The sequence below is a fragment of the Podarcis liolepis genome (genome assembly GCF_965112155.1).
Source record: "Podarcis liolepis genome assembly, chromosome: 11".
NCBI lineage: Eukaryota > Metazoa > Chordata > Lepidosauria > Squamata > Lacertidae > Podarcis > Podarcis liolepis.
In genome coordinates, this window is record NC_139565.1 from 33,337,295 (window position 1) to 33,361,701 (window position 24,407).

General features: G+C 40.7%; 1 protein-coding gene across 1 annotated transcript in view; it reads left to right on the forward strand.

Annotated features, from left to right (window-relative positions):
• EDIL3 (EGF like repeats and discoidin domains 3) overlaps positions 1-24,407 on the forward strand; it is a 247,658-nt gene that overhangs the window by 95,388 nt on the left and 127,863 nt on the right. The window contains exon 3 of the mRNA XM_083465367.1: positions 5,757-5,786. Within this exon, the coding sequence (XP_083321493.1) occupies positions 5,757-5,786 (30 nt within the window). The remainder of the gene's footprint in view (positions 1-5,756; positions 5,787-24,407) is intronic.

The window sequence follows — 24,407 nt, forward strand, 5'->3', positions numbered from 1 at the left end:
TGACCATGCATTTAAATAATTTCAGGGAATGTAGTTATTCATAGCTGGGGACTGGGGTGGGCTTTGAAAATATGGTGTCCTGAGCAAGGACAAAATTTGGTTGCGCCCCCTTAATAGTTCTTATTTTCTCAACTCCTGTTTCATACAGGAGTTCTTCCTTGCTCTACCTGGAAGTTACAGGGATTGAACATGACACATTTTCCATGGAAAGCATGTGCTATGGCTCTTCCAAAATCCACTTTGCTTCCTTTCTAGGGAAGCTTGATGTTGACTGTTGGGGAAGCAATTAAGGTTAGAACCTGGAATTTCTGTAAGGATGGCATTTGTGAATGAGTAATTCACATTCTGGTTTTTGCTTTGCCCAGGCAGGCGCATTATGTGACCCAGGAAAGCCGTAAAAAAAAAACAGATTGTACAATGGTGATGGGATAAAATATGGCCAAATCTTTATTGACAGCAACAGGCAGGGCAAGGGTTGGCATGGCATTGAGTCCCAGGATCAGTTCATCATTCCACTGGGTTTGGATCAGTCCAAACCTCTACCACGGGAGTTGGCCAGTGTTGAACCTTGCTGTGGTACAAGTCAAGCAAGCAAGGTCTCACTGGGGGACCAGGGTGTAGATTCGGAACAGGCAGATACCGAACCCATGCTTTGGTTTGCCATGGTCAGTCCTCCCTTCAGGCCCCTTATGGGGGGGGCGTACTATGATGATCATGACCAATGCCATTTCTGCCCTCATACAAAGGAAAGCCATAATTTCACTGAGGGAAACGTGGAAAAACCCAACCAAGTTCCAATCAGATGGGAGGATTCCTTTCCGGCCCTGTCAACCAATGACCCAAAATTGCTCAGTGAAGGCTCCAACCCGAGGGTGGGTGGGTGGGAAGCTCTCAAAGCAAAATGGCTGTGAGATCCAGGGAAAGCAGCCTTATATATGCTTTCCCCTTACCTGTACAGCTTTTTCCCATGAACACATCACACAGAGAAGATACTGGGCAATCTATGGGCCACAGAGCTTATTGGGCACAGAATGGGGCTTGTTACATATGTTCTTCATCTGCTTATATTATGGTTGTATCTCCTTCCAAAGTATTAATGGAAGAGCTCAATACTGAGAATGCCTTTAGTCAATATTGCACTTCTGTGAACCACTAATGAAAATTACTTCCCAAACCCCTATTAAAATAATGCACATCATTTTAAGCATGCTTCCAAGATAAGACAGGGCAATTTGCCACCTGCAGCTATATTGGGTTTTTGCTTTAGTCAGTTTATAATGCAAATATATATTTTTAAAAAACTGCTATAGTGTGTACTATTGATTTTAAATAAAAGCTGATCCCTATTTCTCTCACACATCAGAACATTTATTTATTGTACAAATGAAAAATTCTTATGAAATTATTTAACATAATGGGGCAATAAGTTCAATGAGAATAATTTCATTAGTATTCTAAAGTTTCCTTTATGGTCTGCTAGCACTTAATAAATATATGGATGTGTTAGAGACCCTAATTGACTTCACAGCTCTCGTATACTGAATTAAAGACTGCACAGGCATTATATAGAAAACACCACTGTTGTTTTTTGGTCCTTATCTGGCCACTGGTTTTTAATGTAAAAGACACAGGAGTTTGCAAGCTATTTATATATAAAAAACACCGTTAGATGAGCTATACAGCTAGGAAATCTTGGAAGATCCTGACAGTCTTATGACTTTTTCTCCTTCCTCTCTTTTGTGTGAATTCTATTTCTTGCAAAGTACCATTCATTTGACTTCCTACAGATATTCTGTAACAGAAGGGATGGTCACATACTCTTGTAAGGCAGAATGAAGCCTGAGAGGTGACCTTCACATCTTTGCACACAGTTAGCACCACCACTTTCTAAAATAATATGCAAACTGAAACACAGTCATCCTTTGAAAGCTGAAAGTAGTGGACCTAAGTTACCGTAGTTTCCTGCAAGTGAACTACTCACTCAGTGGTCTCCCTACTAGAGCTGACAAAGATAGTCTCAGATGTGGTGCTGAAGACTCACAGGGTGTTGTTCCTGGAGAATATCCATATCCATGATGAGACTGACATGTATTTTGGACTTCAGGGTTGCCATGACAATAATTTGGGCCTGTCCCAATATGTTATTGACCTAATACGTGTGGCAGGACATACACTAGATTTAGTTTTCTCAGCTAGGAAGAAAGAGGATGAGAAAATAGGGGTCCATGAGGTTTCCAACATCAGCCAAGTTTGCCAATCCCATCAGTGAGATGAAGTAGTAAACTTTAGAATAATAACAATAATGACAATTTATTATTTATATGCTACCCATCTCACTTGGTTGCCCCAGCCACTTTGGGTTACTTCAAACACACTAAAACACAGTAAGACATCAAGTATTTAAAACTTCCCTATACAGGGAAGGGCAAAGAAGAGCAATGAGACCATTTTGATTTACCTTTCTGTTTCCATCATTCATTGGCTCGGGTCTAAGTTATTTTAAACACTGGTTGCCTAGCTACTATTGATTATCCTTATTTATTTTCAGAATTCTTATGCCTTCCCATAACATAAAAGTTCACCCATATGCTATCTGGACAGTGGAATTGTGTGAGGTCAGTTTGGTAGATGCTGTGTGTTACTCAGCTGCTTGTCTGAATAGCAAGTCACAAACCACACTGGTGTTTTCTCTCTTTCGCTCTCAACCATTTGAAAACAGTTGGATCAAAAGTGATTGGAAGCCTGAAAGCAGGCCAGACAAAATTTCATCAGCCTTCATGGTTTCTTTCTGATATTTCCAGGAAAAAATGTTTTCCTGGCATGCAATTAGAAGTAACCCCAGTGACCAATACAATTGTCATGTGTAATAATATATAGAACTATGAATTGAACTGCCTAAGAATTATATACATGTAGCAAATGCAATTCAGATTGTATAGGAAAGTTATCTGGCCTTAGCAATGTCGTGTTTGAAAACCCTTTTGAAGAACACACAAAAACCAAGCTGAAAAGAGAACAGAGGCAGACTTCCTTAATTGTAGTTGAGTTTTATGCTAGGCTGGACAGCGAACAAACGTGCATCATCAGTTCATCAAAGCATTGCCTTAGAGTGGGGGTGAGAAAACATTTTCTTTTTTTTCTTTTTTTAAATAATCTTTATTAAAATTTCAAAAGGTTACAAAAAACAAAACAGAAAAACAAAAGAAAACACAAAAAACAACAAAAAAGATTCCACCTTTTAGATCTCACTTTCAGTAACTTCTTTTCATGACTTCCCCACGCCTCCCCTTATTGTATTCCAACTCCAGTTGTTTGTTCAAACAAGTTTTTGTCCTTAATGTCCTAATCATAAATTGTTAATTTGCTTAACCATGATTTGTTAATATGATTCTGTAGTAAATTTATGCCTTATCATTATTATCCTTATCCTTAGCTTAGCTTATTCAACCGTTTTTAAAATATATACCTTAATCATATACGAAAGAAAAAATAAAAAGTATAGAAACAAGAGAAAAGATATCTTTCCTAAGGTTGCCCTTAATTCCCATCCACGGATTCCCCATTCTTATAATAATAAAGAACATATAATTTTTACACTACAAGATGAGAATCAGGCCGCCTTTGGACTTCTAAACCCCACCCTTCTCTCCCCGGTTTCAATCCCAAACCAAAGTCCAGTTAGTCCATCTTTTTAGCCTGGTGACCTTATGTCCGAGGCTTTCAAATCTCTCTCAGTCCCTTTCAGCCGGCTTCTTCGAAAGTCTCTCATACGAAACAACCAGGGTCGAAAAGGTACCTTATCAGTGTTGACCATGCTTCTTCCAGCCATGCCTACTTGTATAAAGATGGAGCTCCAACTCTGCTTCTTGAATTTGTATGTCCCAAATGATCCAACTTTCACCTTAGTCGAATTAGAGTTCATCTTAGCAGGTCTCCGGCTCTCTTTTATCTTCTGTGGCATTTCAGCCACCCCTTCTTTCTGCTCCTCCTGTTCAGCAGGTGTCTTTTCCTCCTCTTCAATTTTTAGTTTCTTTTCTTGTCCAGCTGCCTGTGTTTCGAGCATCAAGTCCCTTTCCAACTCAATAGGTGTATTTTCTGTTAGCTTTGATTTTGTGGGGCTTGTAGACAAAACATGGCCTCGCTCGCTCGTCTCTCGCAGCTTTCCCACGAGAAAAATAAGCTCTTGCAAATCAGCTCGTATTTCCCGACCTAGTTCCATTCTTGTAATGTCCAAGAACCCCCTCTAGAGGGATTCTGGTTACTTTGTATTCTTTTCCCTTCCGATCCAAAAGTCAGATTTATTTGTATCAGTCTTTCTCTACTTTCAATATTTTGTAACAATATAACCGGTTAAAATTTAAGCTTTCAGTTTTTCCCAACTTTGACAGCTAATTTGACAGCTGTCAAAAGTTTTCTGTAAATCCTCAGCAGGCTCTTTTCATGGGTTACTCCCGGGCTTGAGAAAGGTGGTACTCAAACAAATAAACTCTTGTCCTCCAGCACACTAACTTAGTCCTTTAAATCCGTGGAATTTATATTTTTTATCCAATCACAACAATTCTTCTCGCAACCTTAGATGACAGATCCTTGCTTTAAGCTGTTTACAATAGGGGGGGAGACGGACTTCCTTTTTTTTTCACCTCCCCCGCTCGTACCAAATCCAAAACCGAATTATTTGTAATCCAATTTCCAAATTACTCACGGGTTGTTGCTCTTGATTTTAAGTCCAAATTTTGACAGGAAGAAGTCAGCGCTCTCCGACAAACAGCATGCGGCTACGCTCGGCAGGGGAAGCAGAAGACTCACAGCACCACGCCGCTCCCCGGCACCCATTCCGTAGCCTTTAAAAAGGCTCCTTCACGAGTCGGGAGGGCGCTAACGGTGCCAGCCGAGTCACCATGTCCACGGGCTCCGTGCCCGTGGTTTTTTAGGGTCCCCGTGTCGCCGGCACGGCAAGACCCAGCCCCCTGTCAAGCCGATTCCCTCCGGAGCTCGGAGGGAATCCGCCATTAGTCGATCGCGCTAACCCGGAAGTCCCCCGAGAAAACATTTTCATCCCAAGGTCCACATTCACTCATGGGCAACCTTCTAGGGGCAAGAAGGGCCAAAGGAAAAATGGGAATAGGGCTGTTACCCTTGTACACTAAGGTACATTCCAGAAACACAGAATTCAGAGGTCTCTAATTTCCCCTAATATAATGAAATACCAACAACACTTAGTTGGTCTCTAAGGTGCTACTGGACATTTTTTATTATTTTTATATATATTTCGACTGTGTCAGACCTACCTACCTGAATCTAGAAATTTTGTATGTTCTTGTCACAGATAAATATATATTTCTGCACACTTTGCCCAGGTAGATTCATTTTTGCACGCATTACTTGGCTGCAGAACTGCATTTCAAAATTCAGAGGAGTGCAAATTTTGAAGAAAGGGCGAAGCATGTGGGCTGAGAAGACAGGTGTGTAGCCTGGACAGATGTAACCCAATAACCAGCATGTCTGCTGAGCTCAGCCACCCCACCCCACCCCACCATCTGCTACTGACTGTACCTCAAAATATACTTAAAATAGCATTGGAAATGGTTTTTCAATGAATGCATGCATTTATATAAAACTTACACATTGTGCCTTTGTTTTAATTACAAATTTAAAGGGTTAGAATATATTTTTAAATAGGGTCCTATGCATTCAGATTCTTTGAGTTTCTTCAGTGTATTTATGATTTTAATCTCTTTTCTTTCTTCTGTTCACAGTGCTAGATGAAGAAGAGCCAACATCAGCAGGTGAGAAACATACATTTTAATCAATTTTACCCATTCTGGAATAAGTCATTTGCTTCAGTCATAAACCTGCTTTATTCATAAGGAAATTCAGGCTGCAATCCTAGTATATTCCCTGCTTGGGAGTCAGTCTCTTGGAATGCACTTAAATTTACATCCGAGCAAGCATACATAAGATTGGTCTGAAACTGGATGAGTTCTAATGCAAACTTTAACCCTAATTGCCACACCTCAATGGTCAAGAAGGGATTTTATCTCAGCTCAGATTAACTAAGGATCTTGCCTTTTTGTATATGTGGAAGGTTGCCTCTCTGTGCAATAATTACTTGTCATCGTGGGGTGTTGTCTTATTGTGATGTTTGTAGATATGGAAGAGTTATTTTCCTGATTGAATGTCATTATGGAGGGTGCTGAGAAAATCACAATCCAGGAGGAGGAATAGTAGTTTCAAACTTGGACAAAAAGGAGACAAATAACAATTTGTACATGATTTTTTTGGTATAGTAACTTCTCACAGCTGCTAAAGACTGGGGGGAGGGGGGTTGTAATAGTGTCTGAAATCCATCAGTAGGATGCAGGTGCCTTGATGCTGGTTGTGCACTGGGAAGAAAACCCACCATAATAGAATATGAATGTGTTTGCGACTTGGAGTCTATAGTGTTTATATGAGCACTGAATACAATCTTACAATTTAAAGGAGCCAGAATCATTTTATCTGACCACATGATGCATCCGTACAGTAGACCTCTACCATAGGTTTTTCCTGGACTTGGGTTACTATAAGTTTATAGCACCAGGCATCCAAAGAATGCAATAGGTTTGATCTCTGACACTGTTAATGTGGTTTCACTGGTGAAAACAAGGCTGGATACATAAACTATTTACAAGTTGGATGGAAGAAAAAATTGTAGCTGGATGCATACTCTTTCAAATGCTGGTCAGAGAGAGAAAAACCTAGATGCCATTGGGTATGAATCATGTTGACTTCCCAGGGAGGGGAAGCCAATTTCTGCAAACCTGCTTCCAGAAGCTTTTCTCTGGATCCAACTAATTTTCAAGATACTCTTTCAGAATGTTAATATTAATCACCAATTTCTTAATAGACCATCGGCATCAGCCGAAAACAAACACAGGTGCTCATTCCATCATATTAAAAAGAAATGAATACAAATTGTCAGATCATCAATTGCAATGAAACACTGAAATATGCTTCTTTCATCTGTGCTCTTATTTTGGAAGGTGTAAACGCATTCATAAGTATAAAGCTACATAAGCAATTTCTCACATGAGTAATCCCATTATATACAATGGGATTGCTTCCATGAACCGCTGCTCTCCCAATGAGAGCATCTGGCATCAAAAGTATAAGGACATTTCTTACTACCACAGAACTAATACGGCAGGATGATAAATCTGCCAGAAGCTTCATCTTTGTTACCAATTTGATTACTTAAGTGCTGAAATGTTTATTCTATAGGACATGTAAGCTGTGTGACATTGGAACAGCTTTTCTGTTAGCAGATTTATTTTGCAGCTGTGGAAAACACCATGCATGTGATTTGAAGGGGAACTCTCTTAATCTGGTTGTTTTTTAACTTGATAAGAAGGCCAGGCAGATTCCATTCACAGTGCATTTAGAATAAACTTCATACAATTGTTATATGCCACCCTCGGATGTTGTAAAACTTAGTACTCAGGTCTAGGGAAAAGATTTAATGGAGCTATTTACATTTTCAAACATCAATAAAAAGGAATGTATCTATTTGAATTGTGCCTGCTGAGTGCCTGAACCACTACCTGAAACATTGAATTACTTTTGGTAATACAAGTGTAAGTGTAATCCCGTGAAACATTACACATGGGAATTTCACCACATCCCATATGAGTTCATCAATAAAATGCACTACCCAACAATAAAATGAAAAAAATAAAATGCACTAATAACAGTAAAATGAAATAAATGCTGCTATGATATTTCTGTCCCTTGTCTGCAGAATTCAACTCTGGGATGTTTGCCAAGCACCAACTTTGTCGCCTTTTCAGTGTCAGGCAAAAACGTTTTTATTCTCCCAGGCATTTGGGTGCTAATAGTGTTGTGCCTTTGGGTGGCTTTTGGCTATTTCTGTGTTCATCCAAGTGTAGAGTGGGGAAAGGGTATGTTCATATTTTTAGGCAGGATTCAACTGAGCTGGTGCAGAAGCCAGCACAAGGACTCCTGCTAGCACAATGAAGCTTCCCCCTCTCCTCCCCAGTGCCCCCCCAATCCACTCTGAAGAGTTGGGAGAAACTTCAAAACACTGCAGAAAAGGGGAGATCTTTCCATCCAGCAAGCAGAAATGATTGCACTGATGGAATGACTGCCTTAGCACTGCGTTGAATTCCACTCCCTAGTCTTTAATAGATTAGTGTGGATGAATATTTTTGTTCCATTGCTTTTAAAATATGTAGTTGTGATGAGTAGTAGCATTGGATTCCGCCCTCCCCCCGCCCCTGGCAAGTTACTTTGGACTGTTTTTGTCATGAATCATCAATCAGCTGAAAGAAATAACACAATCACAACACTGATGCCTGACTTCATCCAGCACTAGTAATGAGAATAAGTTATTCACTACTTCTTTGGGATCTAATTCTGCGCCCTTCCCCCTTCCTCCATTTCTTTAAGGTTTCTGAAACAGAAATAGTAGTAGTAACAACCACCACCACCACCACCACCTCAGTAATAGCCCTATCATTGCATGTGACTAGTGTGTTCAGGTGTCCATTCCAGTTTGTGGAATGGCAGCCTCAGCATCGGCATCCAATACCTCTGGCACAGATATCTGCCCTGGACCCCTTGCGTCAGATGACACTGTTTCCATTTTTTCACTATTATCCAGATCACCTAATGCAGCAATACTCTGGGGCATTGCAGGAGATTTAAAGAGTTGAGGTCACTTTCCCACAATGACCTGGAGTGATGTCATGATGAGTACTTGTGCTCCGTGAGGAATTTTAAGTGACAGTTTGTAGCTGCCTACCACTACCAAGGGCAATATGTATCTGAAGCAATTTGGTGACCATAGAAGTAAAGACCTGGCTGCTTCCAGGCTGTCACTATTTTGCAGATGGGATTCAGTCATATACCAGCAAATGGAGATTGCATAATTAAGGTGGATTTGGCTTTCTTGTGCAACAAACTAACTTCTTAAGAAGTTAATGTTTTTGCGGTAAGGATAGTGATAGGAAAATGCACTGGGAAGTGTGGGACTGCATGATGTTGCATAATCTCAGTGGGGAAAAATCAGGATGAATGTTCAGTAAACAGCAGACATCATAGACCCTCCATGCAAAATTTCAAAACCAAATCAGGACGAACATCGCCTGGTCAATTGGAAGAGCCCCCAGTTTGCATCTAGGGAAGGGGACTAACTCAGCAACACTGAGCTAGGTATTTGCAGCACATCACATTTTCTGTTATGACAATAATATTTCCTCACTATACTTCTCAGAATATCTCCCAAAAGCTCATTTCATTTATATTAATTTGTCAGGTTATAATGCTATCCATCATGCACTCATCCTCAATTGCTTTGAGTACAACCTTGTGGATTTGTGATTGGCTCTACACAGATAGCTGTTAAGTGTGTAGATGCTGGGGGGGGGGGGAGGCTGCAAGCAAGAGTTTCCATTTATTAGCATGAAATGCAAGTTATAAACAAGCCCTAAGTTCCACTTACCAAAATGAATGAAGGTTGCAAAGAATCAGTGGTTTTTGTATTGCATTCATAAATGTTTTTCTGTTGATTCTCAAAGGCATCCTTTGCAAGCATCCATTGGGCATGGCATTAGCACCAATGTTTTAAAACGTCTTGTTGAAATGTTACTATATGAAGATAACATTAAATTAGTAATCAAATCCTATTTGTATGTTTTCTTTGCAAAGCAATTACTGCAGGGTTTCTAATGCTCTGCATAAATTGCGACCATTTTTAGGAAAATGTTAATTTATACTGCAGAATGACATGAATAATCTTAGATATTTGGATTTTTAGAAAATGTTTATCACTACTATTTCTTTTTTGCTTTAAGATATGGCCAGATGTTATTGTTTTGAAAGTTAGAGGTTGGAATGTTTTTCTATAGTAGTTTTGATACTTATTTGCCAGATTGCATTGACATTTAAAACCTTTGCAGCTTCCACAGAGCAGATAATCTCTTTCTATAATAATTGCTTGGAGAATGAAATAGTTTAATTGTTGAATGAAAATGGCATTTTGAAAAATAAAATTTGTACTGGATGTAAAAGGCTGCTCCAAAGTCAGACGTGAACGCCAAAATTCTTGATTGCTTCCCTCAAGTGTGTGAATCAGAGCCATAGACTAAATGCTTATTGATAGCTAACATCTTTGCAGATTTTAATTAGTATAACATCCATCAGTTTATAAGAGCCACTTGCATACCACAAGCCAGGGATGATCAACTTTTGTATACTTTATTCTCCGGGCCATGCTTTATTTTTTGAAAATAAAATCCTACAACTCACTTCTCAGCTTAAAACTCTCAAACTGAGGAACAAAATTGAAACAACAGATTAAATATTAAGGCCTCAATCATAAAGTTGGCCCAAAGCCAGCTAAAAGCATTTAGGAAAAGCCACTCCACTGGCAATGGGGAGCTCCACTAGCACCCCCCCAAAGACCTCAGTGCACCCACAGAAACTTCTATAGGTGCAGATGTATCACCAGCTGTAGGGCTTGAAAGGGAGCATGCCAAGGCAGATTTCAGGTCATAGATGTCCTTTGTTCCCCCACCACCTCTCCACTGTTGAGGAAATATTGGCATTCAATACCGAATACCTGGTGGATTCAGCTTGGCTGGCCAATAAGATCTAGACTCCAGTTGTCAGTCGAACAGGATGCTAATTTAAGCATTTCAAGGTCAGTGTCGCACAACCTCAATGACTATGTAGTGGACAGGTGGCACACCAAATAAGACCCAAGCACAAGCATTTATACACTTATAAGCAAAGGGAAGCAAAGGGACAATTACCGTATTTTTCGCCCTATAGGACACACTTTTTCCCCTCCAAAAATGAAGGGGAAATCTGGGTGTGTCCTATGGGGCGAATGCAGGCTTTCACTGAAGCTTGGAGAGCGAGAGGGGTCGGTGCGCACCGACCCCTCTCGCTCTCCAGGCTTCAGGAAGACATCTGCAGCCTAGGCAGCTCTGCGGGAGTTCCCGCAGGGCTGTCTAGGCTGCGGATAGTAGCCTACTTCCCGGAGCACCGGGCATGCTGAAAGCAGAGCGCCCGGCGCTTCAGGAACACATCCGCAGCCTAGGAAGCCCTGTGGGAGTTCCCCGCAGGGTTCCCCACGCTGCGGATAGCAGCCTGCCGCCTGGTGGGCGGGGCGCCCTGAAGCAGAGCGCCCCTCGCGCCGGGCAGACATTGGCCAGCCCCACAAGCTCGGGGGACAGCAGGGAGGCGCAGCGCCGCCATCCCGCTGTTCCTCGATCTGGTTCGGTTTCCCCGACCTGCTTTTGGGGGGGAAATAAAGGGAATTTCCCCCCCTTTATTTCCCCCCAAAAAAACTAGGTGCATCCTATGGGACAGAGCATCCTATGGGACGGAAAATACGGTATGTCCACATATCACACGACTTCCGTTTACTAGTTTCTATTGGTTTAATCACAAGGCACCACAACTTTCTTATCTTTCCCTCTTTCCTTTGTCCTTTACAGTTATAGCAATAGCTCCTGCACACATGTTGTTCCCTCCTTCTCTCATGGTTCCAGCCTTCACTTGCTCAGCCCTTCTAACACACATTTCAACCTTTAAGTATATAATATCTATGTATATTTTCTCCAGCATCACCACCAACAGATGGAAAAGTATACCAGCCCTGGAGTTGGTGTAGTAATCAGAAATGGCTCACTGGGTAGGGCAGAGCTGCTATGCTTGCTTCCCTGTGGATGTATGTTGTTTACCAAGAGGGAGAGGGGCAAGGCAGTGAGGAGGTTGATGCAGTGCAAACACACTGGCAGGAGCACTGGATTGACTCCGCCAGTGTGTTTGCACTGCACTAACTTCCCTGCCGCCTTGCCCCTCCAACTCCTGGTAAGCAACAGTGACTGTTCTTCTGGGAAGCTAGTGTAGTGAGCCACTTTTAATAGTGATTTCATCATCCATTGACATCAGTGTTAGGGGAAATGGGGGTGCAGAGACAACAAAAACCCCAAAAGGCCACCCCTCAAATGCTTTCCACCTTGACTGGAACAATCCATGGGGCTTAGGAAGTGGAAGTTCCTTCATCATAGGATCTCCTACCCACCAACCCCACATCCATACCTTGTCATAGCCTAGTACCACTGCACTCCCATGCAAGCTTACCTGTGTATATGTAACATTGAGGTCAGCAGATGCATTTAAGATTAAGATACTCTAAATCAATAAATACAGTAATCTGAACAAGCAGAGGGACAATTTATTATAGAACCTTAGTAAGGTGGCTGCTCCCAACTTTTTACAGAACTTGGCCTTCTGCCTTTCTTAGAAGAAACTTTTCACGTTTACTAAAACATTTTAATGGGAAGGCATTCCCAAACGAGATTGGCTAATAAAAGGAGACATTTATTTTTCATACATTTATATACTGCTTAATGCCAAGAGAGTCTCTAAGCAATTTATAAACATATCAGACACAATAGACAGATGACAAACAATGAATGTTAAAAACTACAAAAATGAAAAAGACAATAACATCTCTGAAATGCCAAAACAAACAAACAAACAATGGCACATTTTGAAGACATCGGGAAGAGTTAGGGTCTCTGACAAACAAACAGCAAGTACATGTGAAATAAATTTATTTTTTGTAATAAAAGGGGGGAGGGAGAAAAAGAGGAATGGTTGACTGTCATTTCTGGTTTGACACTACTACTTTATGAACTATATCAGGATGTTGTTGTCGTCATTTATTAGCAATCCTATAATCTCTAACATTATGGAGCCAATTTTGGTATGGCATTATCAGTTAATGTTTACAAGAAGCAGCACCAAGAGATTTCTTGAAGATAAGCATAGAAGAAATAATGATAGGATGTTGTGCTACTATCCATGTTAAAGCAACACATTATAAACACTTAAGAATGAGCCTGAGATTATGTGACCACCCATTATTCTCCTATAATGCCTCATAATTTCTTCAACCGACCAAGGTGTTTTGGAGCCAGATGATATCTTTCCTCATTGGCAAATGCAGTGGCAAAACAACACCTGTGCAATATGGAAAAATAAATAAATAAACAATAAAATTCCCTGCATATTGAAAAGGTAGAGGTTACTTTACCCTGTGTTACTTTCCAATAGACAGAGCACAATTTTTTACATTCAGATTTCCTATTCCCACCAGCTTCACTAAATCAACTTGCCTAACATTTGCAATTTCCTTTTTTCTTCCTTTCTTCTAAAAAGGCATATTCTATTCTTCTGTGCCTGGAGCTGTCTCACTAAATTCTGCTCTGTATATTTTAATAAAACAGAACTGAAGTGCACTTCTATATCTGGGGCTTTAATGAACATTGGTGCTTAGAGGAAATTGGGCTAGTGTAATAAAAATAACACTGGGTACCAGGTGGCAGAGCGAGTTAGTGCATAAGCCTCTCACCTCTAAAGGCTACAAATCTCACTTAGGTCAAGAAGACAAATTAATTAGTGTTTTGTTTTTCTGCTGCCTTATTTCTCTACCAATTGTTCCTCTGCGGTTTCATCTGTTTTTGTATTGTTTGCTTGTTTTTTTTGTTTTGTTACAATTACCCTGCAGCCCTGATCACTTGTTTTCAGGATTAGGCAAAACATAGGAATAAGGAAGTTTCAATTAGCCTAACCCTCTCGTACCTATCCAGAGGTGATTGCAAAACACCGATGTAAATATTGTGTAGAAAATGTGACTAATCTTTCCTTTCCAAATGCAAGTAATGTTTCAGAAGTGCCTCTTGTCATTTCGGTTCATATGGATGCAACAATACATTCAGCCCACAATTAATGGAGATATGTCTAAATTGGTTTCTCCTCCCCTTCTAGATTTTGCCTTTCCCTTTGCCTTGCATTTAGCTAAGACAAAATTTCATGTGTTTTTAAAATTCTGTTGTTGCTGCTTTCTTTAAATGGAACAAACATAAATATATAATTTACCATTTAAATTTATTTTTAAGAGTTGTTCTAACTGTGATGTTGCACCTTTGATGATATGCTAAATGGTGGCACCAGAAAGAATAGGTGTGGTGTAGCACAAAAGGGCAAAATATATTTCTTGGGAGGCAAGCTTTGTCCCCCCCAATTACTGATAAAAAGAAGGGGGCAATACTACTTGTCTTGAAGAGGGGACACTTTCCCATTCCCCCCACAGAGAGCCAGCTGAAGCCAGCTGTGTCATTCTCTCTCTATGCATTCTGGGCAGGGGAGATATTTCTCTCATCACCCCCTCAAAATAATAATAATAATAATAATAATAATAATAATAATAATAATAGGCCTGCATTTTTCCAAGGAATGAAAAACACATGCTAACAGCATCTAAAGCCCTTCTCCCTAAAACAATCATATTTGTGATCCAGCTGTATTTATTGAAGAAAAATTGTGGCTGAGCTTTGTGACCTGAAATTAGCTGCTCTTACTTTCCTCAAGATTTGAAGACTAGCCCAGTTTATGGTGGTCACCCTGTTGTTGTTAAGAGACAGAATATCTTGATAAAGAGAATGCTGGTAGTTGGTTAGTGTCTTTGTCTAGTGGGTCAAACAAAAGATGCCATGGGCACTGCTGTTTTAAAACTTTTCTCTTTAAAGTATGTTTTTCTGAGGTCATGGAGAGCCATTGCCAGTTAGAACACTGGTACCAATGATCTGACTCTGTATAAGACAGCTTCATGTATGAGGAACACTTTACAGGGTTGCATTTTACTCCGGTAAGATTACAAAGAACTCAAATGCTCTAAAAGGTTTCCAGTTAATTTTAGTAGGAGCTTGAGAGAGAGCCCATAACCAGAGATGGGAGAGAGACCTCAGGTCCACCAGAAGTTTTTGGACACCAGTTCCTTCACACTCTTGGCCATTGGCTAAGATAGTTGGGCCTGAAGTTGGAGTCCAACATAAGGTGCAGTGCCAGAGGCCCCACCAGCATTCCCTAAACTTTTCTGTGATATAGTTTTGTGATTATTTGTGTGTATACCACTGCTTAGTTGCAATGAACCACTAGGCATTGCTCTAGGTTTTCAGTGACAAATGAGGTGCTGAAATGGAAAGATAGGAAGCAAATGGAATTAAGTATCTCAAAGTGCAAGGGGAAATGTTAAAATAGAACTAAATGGATTTCTTTCCCTTGTGCTTCTAGTTATTAAGCTCTGTCTCTTCTGTCACTGATTGGATGTCCACTCCATCCAAGTGAGTTTCCTCCTACATTATGGTCACTGTGTTCCCTTCTTACAACTAATCCTCTATCTTGGGAGAGAAATGACTGTTAAACTCTCTGATGTCCGAAGCAATCTGCTCTCTGGCTTCAGCCAGAAGGATTTGCCTGTCCCTGTAAGGGATCAGGTAATTGGATTGTCTGCGTAGCTGATTCTGTGATTTCTGTCCATATCCTAAAAGAGTTATTTTGCAAAATGTAGTTGAGAGAGAAAGAAAGAAATGAAATAAATGTTCAGTAAATGAGAGTGTTAGGTGAGAAGTCATAAGCATAGCAGGGGTTAGTTACCCACTTTTCTCAATGTCACATGTAACTGAGGTGCAGATTGTTTCCCTGAAGACATATTGGGACTTACATTTAGGAAACTGAACAGGCTGCCTCTTAAAATTACTGACAGAGACAGGCAACTCAAGTCCAGATATTCTAGAAGTCAATAGTAGCTATTCAGATATGGCTGTGATGTGGAATTAAATAAAACTCATATTTTTATGTAGTGAAAGATATTTGTTTGTTTGTTCTACTGAATCTTGTGCTTGATTCGGTTTATAGTCCATTGAAAAATTTATAATACAATACAAGCATTTTTTATTTTAAAGATGCTTTTAAAACAATGAAGCAAACTGACAGAATAAAACTACATAAAACTACCCAGAAACCATTGTAAAAAAAGATGCACTAATCTTTTACCTAACATATGTCCTCAGGGTGCTTGTTCAAAAGCCTGCGAGATAATCGCAGATAATGTTACCTACCCAATTAAAGTTCTCCCGTCTAATCCTTTTACATTATCACTATATATAGATTATTTATTTCATAAACTTTATATACAGCTTGATTTAAAAAAACAACCCTCAAAGTGGTATGCTGTTTCGGGCAAAGCATAGCCACCTTTCCCTACATGGTGACAGAACAGACACCAAATTTGATAGAGTGTGCTCCCAATTCTACCTTTACAGCTGTGACTTGAATTCTGTTTTAATTCGAGCTGTAGCTGTAAAGGAAGTTGGATCCTCCTAACAGAGGGTCCATGTTGTGGGCGGCCCTGGGACTCCCCTCAACCAGCTTGGAGGTGGGGCTTTGCCCTGCTCCAGTGGATAGTGCCATGATCATGCCACTGGCCTTTAGCCAATTGGCAACGTGGCAAGAGCTGGGGGTTGGGGGTATTTAATTGGCAGCGCGACGTGGGGACCTCCTCTTGCTTCATGCTGCCAAACACCCACCCAACCTTTAGATAGGTTGTGTCTGTCCTTGCTTTGGACTTTGGTTGGTCACCTGTTTTGGAATGGGGGCCGGGTAAGAAATTTTCCCCAGTGTGGCAGATTGGCAGTGGCCACTTGGTTTTTGCCAACCTCTTAGCAATCGTCACAACTTTGTAAGGTTTGGCGGTTAGGCATTGGTTTAGGGGATGTGGGGCGGGGAGGTGTGGCCATCACCTGCCCCTCCATGTTGATAGGGTATTCCGTTAAAGGAATCTGGGGTCTGGATCTCGTCCGAAGCCCAGGGAGGGGCCAGGGCCATGCCAGGACCCCTGGAACCCCACAGGTGAGCTCCAGTCCAGTCAATATTCATTGATGGAGCTCCCTCTGCTGGTAATTTACCCTTGCAGGCTCCCTGCTGGGTGGGCAGGAGTCAGTTATAGTCATTAGATACTAATGCCTAAGCCAATACCAGTCACACTTGTGTATTCAATAAAGTTGTGGCCTAAATTTTCCCATTAACCTTTAAACTAAATTCTGTCTCCACTGTGTCTTATATCCATGGGGTGGGTTTCAGGGCTAAATGTGCAAGCCATTGCATCCTGGCTTGAAGTTTTGAATGACTTGACATCACATGGCATCAGGTAATTGTTTTATCTTTTTGTAAACCACTTTGAAGGTTGGTTTTTTAAAAAAGCAATCAAGTGTTGTATAAATTTTATGAAATAATTAATTAATGATTGACAGGTGGGCAGCCCTGCTCACTTGTGAAAGTGTCCCATGAAGGGTTGGCCACTTCAGGTTCCAATACTCCTAACGGATCCAATTCCGTGCTCCTATTATAGCTCATTCATTTTGTTTGGCAGAAATTTGTGTGTTTGCTTAGTTCTTTCACAGAAGCAGATGTGACAGGAATGTTATTAATTTGGGATTGTGATCAAGAGTTGTAGCTGAAGTAGCAAATCAGGAGCATGGGTTGTGATCCATTGGCTTCAGTTTTCCTTTCACAGCTTCACAACCCAGTGTTCATGAGGCATAACATTGTTTGTGGTGGGACTTAATCACTCTGTTGAGTAAGCAGATACATGTGTTGTGCATTCAGTGGGGAATCTCCACAATATGAAGAAGACATTGCACTTTGCCCATAGGTTTAAACCCAAGACGAGACATTCACATGCATGATTATCAGGTGCAGCAGTAGAAGAACTAGGTTAATCCAACTTATCAAAGTACTCGTACAGTAGTATGACATTTACAATTCAACCTCAAGAAATTCCTGTGTTAAAAGACAAAGGTTCAAATGTTCTGAATCGGGAAATGAACCATTCAAAATGTGATTGGGGAAAGAGAGTAAAATCAGTAATGGTTTAGAGAGGACATGCAGCTAGTAGGTTTATCATGTAACTTAGTTCACAGTTGGAGTTCCAATGAAGTAGTTAGCATTAGAGCAGGCTTCCTCAACCTCAGCCCTCCAGATGTTTGAGACTACAATTCCCATCATCCCTGACCACTGGTCCTGCTAGCTAGGGAATCATGGGAGTTGTAGGCCAAAAATATCTGGAGGGCCGAGGTTGAGGAAGCCTGCATTAGAGCATCCCTGTCCCTGAGACAGTATTAGGAAATAAGATGGGAACAAGGATAGTGAAAGAGGATTTGTTCAATATTTGGTGGGGGAAGGTAATTGCATGCCTGAAGGTCACTATTTGCTGTTTGGAAAAAGAAATTGAAAAACTCATAGCACTTCATTTTTACAGTGAAAAAAGAAATGCCAGAGATTCAACAGAAGAGAAGACAAGGATGGATGGGTTGATAAAATAAAATAAATGCATTGACCATAGGAGCTCAAGGTTTTCCCAGCTTCTGGTTGTGTAAGTCAAGAAGCTTCTTTGTGAAGGACCTGTACATAGCCTTGATGAGTCCTCATATGGGATATCTGGAAAGCTCTAGACAGCCAGGGACAGATTTTGGGTGGGTAGGGAAGTCTTCAAATAAATTGTGAGTCACTGGTAGGTGCTATTCAGTTGGGCTGGTTTCAAACAGCTATTTTCTTCTGCATATTGGGGGAGAGGTCAATTGTTGTTGTTTTAATTATCTTGTACAAATATCCTTGTAAAAGAATATTTATTAAAGTGGCTTGTAGTTCCAATCCATATTAGATTCTACTGCAGGGCCAAATTCTACTTGGGTGGTTGCAAAAATTGACTCATTGTAGGATCTCATACATCTATTATCAATCGACAAAGCTCTTCATGGTTGTTAACTTCTCGTCCATGAGATTTGCCAGGATTACTTAAATTCATGCATATAAATGCTATGTGAAACTCAATCTGGTACAAACAATTTGTGAGTAGCTCAAGTGCTAGCAAAATTTCAGGAATAAACTATACTGGAACATTTTGATTCTTATAGACACAAAAATGAAATGTGTCTGGCCTATGCACTTCAGCTTAAAATTTAGTGGAAATGAGACAAAAATTGGGTAAAGAAAATACTGACTATGCTTGTTTCCTCTATCCAAATTATAGAGAAAGTACACCTATTTAGCTCCAGAAGTCACTATGGAAACACTGCAGAGGGTTAAAAGTGAACAGCACAAAGTGGGTGTTAATGGCATCTTGAAATAGCAATGAGTGGCTAAAACTTGATTATTTGGGGGAGAATCAGCAGGACATTTGAAAGCAGAGGGAAGAAAGAAAAAGAGTGATGTAAGAAACATAAGATCTATTGTTGCAAGTCTTCTTGGACGCTAATGAAGACAACACCTTCTGGAGCATGTTGAAACTGAATTGTACAGAATATCAGTTACAAAATGTCCCAAAGAAGGTCAGGTTTAACTGTGAATTTAATCTGCCATTTTCAGTAAAGCGGGTGGAAGGGGGTAGGGACTAACAAGAAAGTCTTTATCAAGCTCAACTTTTTAAATTACAGAGTGACAGTACATGACCACAAGCTTTAAACAGCTTGTCATCAGTAATTACTCCCCCAGTTATTTGGCTGAGAAGCTGAACTCTTCATTGCTGCTTTCAGTTTCCCTGTATTCACAACTCACTCACATAGAAAAAGCAAGCTAGAGTTAGAAGGGAAAGATGACCCATAGTGTTTTAGAAAGGTGATGACTTTTGCTTTCGGCATCAGCAGGCGCAAACATGTCAGTCATGTTAATCAGCTTGCTTCACTGGATTCAGGAAACATCACAGTACAACCATATATGGAATGGTGTTAAGTTGACATTAATGATACAAATAGTCAATCAATCTTTATTTAAACGTATGCATTAATATAGACAGTTCCAAATGTCCAAATAGGTATCTAAACAAAATTGACTACGATAAGCTACATGTTCAGATGTAGAAAGAGCAATGAGATCTTCAAAACCACTGGGTCAAATACAGTGTAGCAAAAGGGACCATAGTCATTATGTAGCTTTGGCATGAATAGGTGTATGCATGCATGTGTGTGGTCAGATATGTGCCCTGAGTGGGAGAGTAGCAGGGCTGCAGAAGAGACATGAGTTCATCAAGGCTCAGTGAGGAAGGACTTGCAAGACTGGACAGGGGAAAGAATGACAGTGCAATATGATGCTTTATGGGGGCCCAGATCTGCCTAGGGGTGTTTTAGTGCAGCAGCAGGCACCGAGCCAAGGGGATGTAAAACAACAACATCATCTATATTTATACAGGTACCTACTTAGAAGATAAGGGACACGGGTGGCACTGTGGTTTAAATCACTGAGCCTCTTGGGCTTGCCGATCGGAAGGTTGGCAGTTCGAATCTGCATGACGGGGTGAGCTCCCATTGCTCTGTCCCAGCTTCTGGCAACCTAGCAGTTTGAAAGCATACCAGTGCAAGCAGATAAATAAGTACTGCTGCAGCAGGATGGAAAACGGTGTTTCCATGCACTCTGGCACTTGTCACGGTCCTCCGTGCACCGGAAAGCTATGTGGATAAACACCGACTCCCTTGGCCTGAAAAGCGAGATCAGCACTGCACCCCATAGTTGCCTTTGACTGGACGTAACAGTCCAAGGGTCCTTTACCTTACATCAAAAGATCCATAGAAAAACAACTATACCGAAAGGAGTTATTGTGAAATTAGGAAATATTTGTGGGAGGGGGGGCCAATTTTTTTTAAAAAGACCTAAAATAAATGGAAGAAAGACTACAGATTTATTACACACTACTGAAAACAGCATCAATTTGCAGCACTACATAGACAAGTTCATTAAGGAAAATTAATTATGCCATAGTACTGTAATTCAGTCTCATTATTGTGTCACCGAACAGATAACCTGGATAACCAGGATTAATTGAGAGCTGATAGCAGAGGGTGAGCAGCCACAACAGCTGTTAGACATGGGGGTCATGTGTTGAATGAAAGTGGGGAAACCTTTGGATATCATCGTACCAGGGGAATTTAAAGTCATATTTTCTGTTAATATTTATTTATTTTGTATACTGCCCTTCATCTGATGATCACAGGGTGGTTTACAAATAACCTCAATGCACTCTATGTAGGGCCTTACCCTGGGCCTGGTCTGAAGGCTCCAGCTTTTAAGGAACAGTGCAGGCACTGTTGATGTGGACAGTGTATCTCCAGCACATAAACTCTAGTGATGAAAAGCTTGTACTGGCTGCCCATATGCTACTGGGCCTGCTTCAGGGTTCTTGTATTTATTCATTTATTTTATTTGTTTCTTGAAATTTATACACCCCTTGATTGGGGGGGGGGACTCAAATCGGTTTTCACCCCCTAATGATTCCTATATTCAGATGTTCATCACTGTAGCACAAAATCTGGTTATGAGGAAGCGTGACTGTGATCTGTGAAATTCAGCCTGCAACCCTATACTCACTTACATTTGAAGTAAATGTGGCTTGCTTCTCGGTAGACGAGACAGGATTGCATTGTTAGGGAGTGGTGAAGTTGGATTAAATGAGGCACAACTTTTCTTTTCAATCTAGTTTTTGAAAATCGTTTCAGTTCAACATTTCCCCTGTGCTGCCAGTGTACCATTGTGAACATTCAGAGCTTTCATACCCTTTGCACGTGCTCTGTTCCTGTCTGGAAAAGCCTGGATGATCATATTAAATTAATAAGCCAAGTGGGAAATACAAGCAAATGCAGAAGTCCCTGGCTGCTTTCACTATGCCTCTGTTCCTTCACACAAAAGCTAGCTACCTATCACACCGTCTGAGGACACAGAGAGAAACCTTTCTGCTGGTTGCGAATGCTTTCAACTGTGTACCTTTTCAAGTAATGTAGTGTGCTGATGGGAAGTCATTTATGTATTGTGAATGCATACCTGACTTTGGAAAGTGACATTACCTTTTGAAGAAGAAAATGGGGAAACATAAACTGTGTGATCTTTTAAATGCCTTAGGGATGAATACAACTTGGAGCTTGTCTGGCATGAGTTTCAGACATCAATTTCAGAGAACTTGCACTTCGTGAACATCTACCAAATTTTGGTGCCATTGGCTAACAAGGACAATGTGCAGAGTTCACACAACTATCTTCTGCTAGGAGTGTGTGATCCTCATTTTCTAAGCTGATGTACAAAGCCTTGCCAGCGGACAGTTGAAGTGGACAGGCAAACAGTCCTTACCCTTTTCCTGCCCACTGACTTCTATTTTCGATCCCTCTCTGCCGTTCTTTCTTTCAGTCCGGGTTCTGAATTAAGTTTGCTGGACAAGGAGGAGCAGAAGTGGTTGTAAAGAAAATGTTGCAGCAACAAGTGGAATTATAAATAACCCCAAAACAAATATGCACACTACTTCCCCCCTACAAATTGCCTCTCTCTGCCGCTTTGCACATCAGCAGTAAACGGAGGATTTGGGGAGGGAAGTGGGCTATGTTTGCTGCCATGATGTATAGCTCTGGTCTCAAGACTGGCTTATTTTTAATAACCTTGGTCAAGCCAACAGCAAACATTCCAAGGAACTTAGAGATCTCTTAATGTTGCGACTGTTGCCATTGGATTGTTTCCAGGTCCTTCCTGTGTGACCAGAGATAAGAAGGGGAAATTACTGTTTGGTTTGTCTCCAGAGAGTAATTACCTCTCAATTCTGTGCTTAGCTCCTGGCATTTAGGGGCTGAATTGCTTTTTCATTTGCTGGAAAGCTTCCACACACACCCAGCTACAAGTGGTGCTGATTAGATTGTTACTGGAGCAACACCTTCATCTTTTCCCAAGCCATAGCCTTCAAAAGCTTAAGAACTATGCTGGGGGCTGCGCCCATGCACCTGGGAGATGACCCCACTCCCAAGTTGTTTCCAGGCCCAATTCAAGGTGCTAACACGGATGTTTTAAACCCTAAATGGCTAAGTACCAAATATTCAAAATACCATCTCCATCCCTACAGACTCTTCTGGGTGTTAAGTTCAGCAAGGGGGCACTCTTTGTTGTTCCACAGCCCTTGAAAATGTAGGGGATAATGATCTGGAAGAGAGATTTCTCTGTTACCACCCCCTAAATTGTGGAACTTTCTCCCCATAGAGGTACATCCAGCATCTTTGTTGTGAAGCTTTCACATGCCTCTTTACCCTGCCCCTTAACAGTTAAGGTATTTTGTTTTGTAAGACCCATCTGTTTTGTTTCATCTATATGATTCTGCTTTTGCTTGGAATTGATTTCTATATGGAGTTCAGGATAGAGTGTTAAGATTTGTGCTGGGCTTTGTATTCATCCATGAAGCTCACCCAGTGACTCTCGGATGCCCTTACCCATTCTCACCTATCTCACAGGTTCCTTTTATAGCATTCTAAGTTCCTTGAATTGAGGCTAGGATATAGATGTTATGGGGGGGGGGGGAGTGAAGATTATGCAATCACAGTGTGTGATTTATTCACCCCAAAGTAGCAACCATGAAGCTAGGATAAGTAGACAAAACAATATTCATACCTCATCTGTAAGCACCACACTTCAGTTAAATTCACATTCATTACATTTCATCCATAAGCATGCTTACTAGTAGAAAACACCCACTAACCTTATTTTAAAAGTGACGAAGGTAGTGCATATGGTGATTTGGTTCATGGAGTTGTTTTTAGTACGCCATGCAGGAGCAGGTATGTGGAGAAAGCAGGTTGCCAATAGATGACCGGACTCGGAAGCATGAAGATATGTGCAGACACATTTGTTTTTGAGTTAGTGCAAATTCAATTTCTCAAACCCCAAGCTACACCACGCATCCTTCTCGACACTGTTTCTGATTTATTCCTATTATTTATTTCCTTTGTCAGCATTTACATTTTACCTGGGGGGGAAATGGCTTTCTGCACTATATCTGACAGCCTCTGTATTTTAAATCCAAACTACCTGTCACATTTGGAAATATTTAATCTCCAGTTCAGAGTTGGGTCCTCCCTGGTGTGCACATATTATGGAACTGAATTGACTGTATTTGTCACCAAGGCCAAGAAGTAACGTGGTTCCTGCCTTAAAGACTTTTTTGCTAACCTGTAGAGAAAACAGTCATTTCATTCCTTTGTGTAAAAGCCTCAGATGTTTCAGCATCTGAAAAATCCAGAAACTGCCATCCTTCCCCACCCCCTTTTTTATTGATGATTACCTTATTAGTATCTTTCCAATGCAGAATGGGATTCTAACTGAATACTAACATCACACACATCTGAGAGCTCCTAGCACATACTAGTCCTAGCTATGGGGTCTTACTGAGAGTTGCAAACTGTAGAGATCTATTGCTTTTAGTGTGCAATTAATCTTGTTGACATTACTTATATGAATGTGGATTAAAATGCCTGGAATGCATAGTGTTGAATCCTGTTGCTCATTAATATTGATCAAAGGCCATTGTTCTCTTTGTGTTAGAAGCTACTTAAAGATTACTTACAAACGTATTACTACACTATTGATTTATTTTTATTTTTTAAAAAGATCCCCGAAGCCCATTATGCTTTCAAGCAAGACTACAGGAATTTGCTGTATAGATGGATGCTTTTGAAACTTCATCTGCATCTAATGTATAA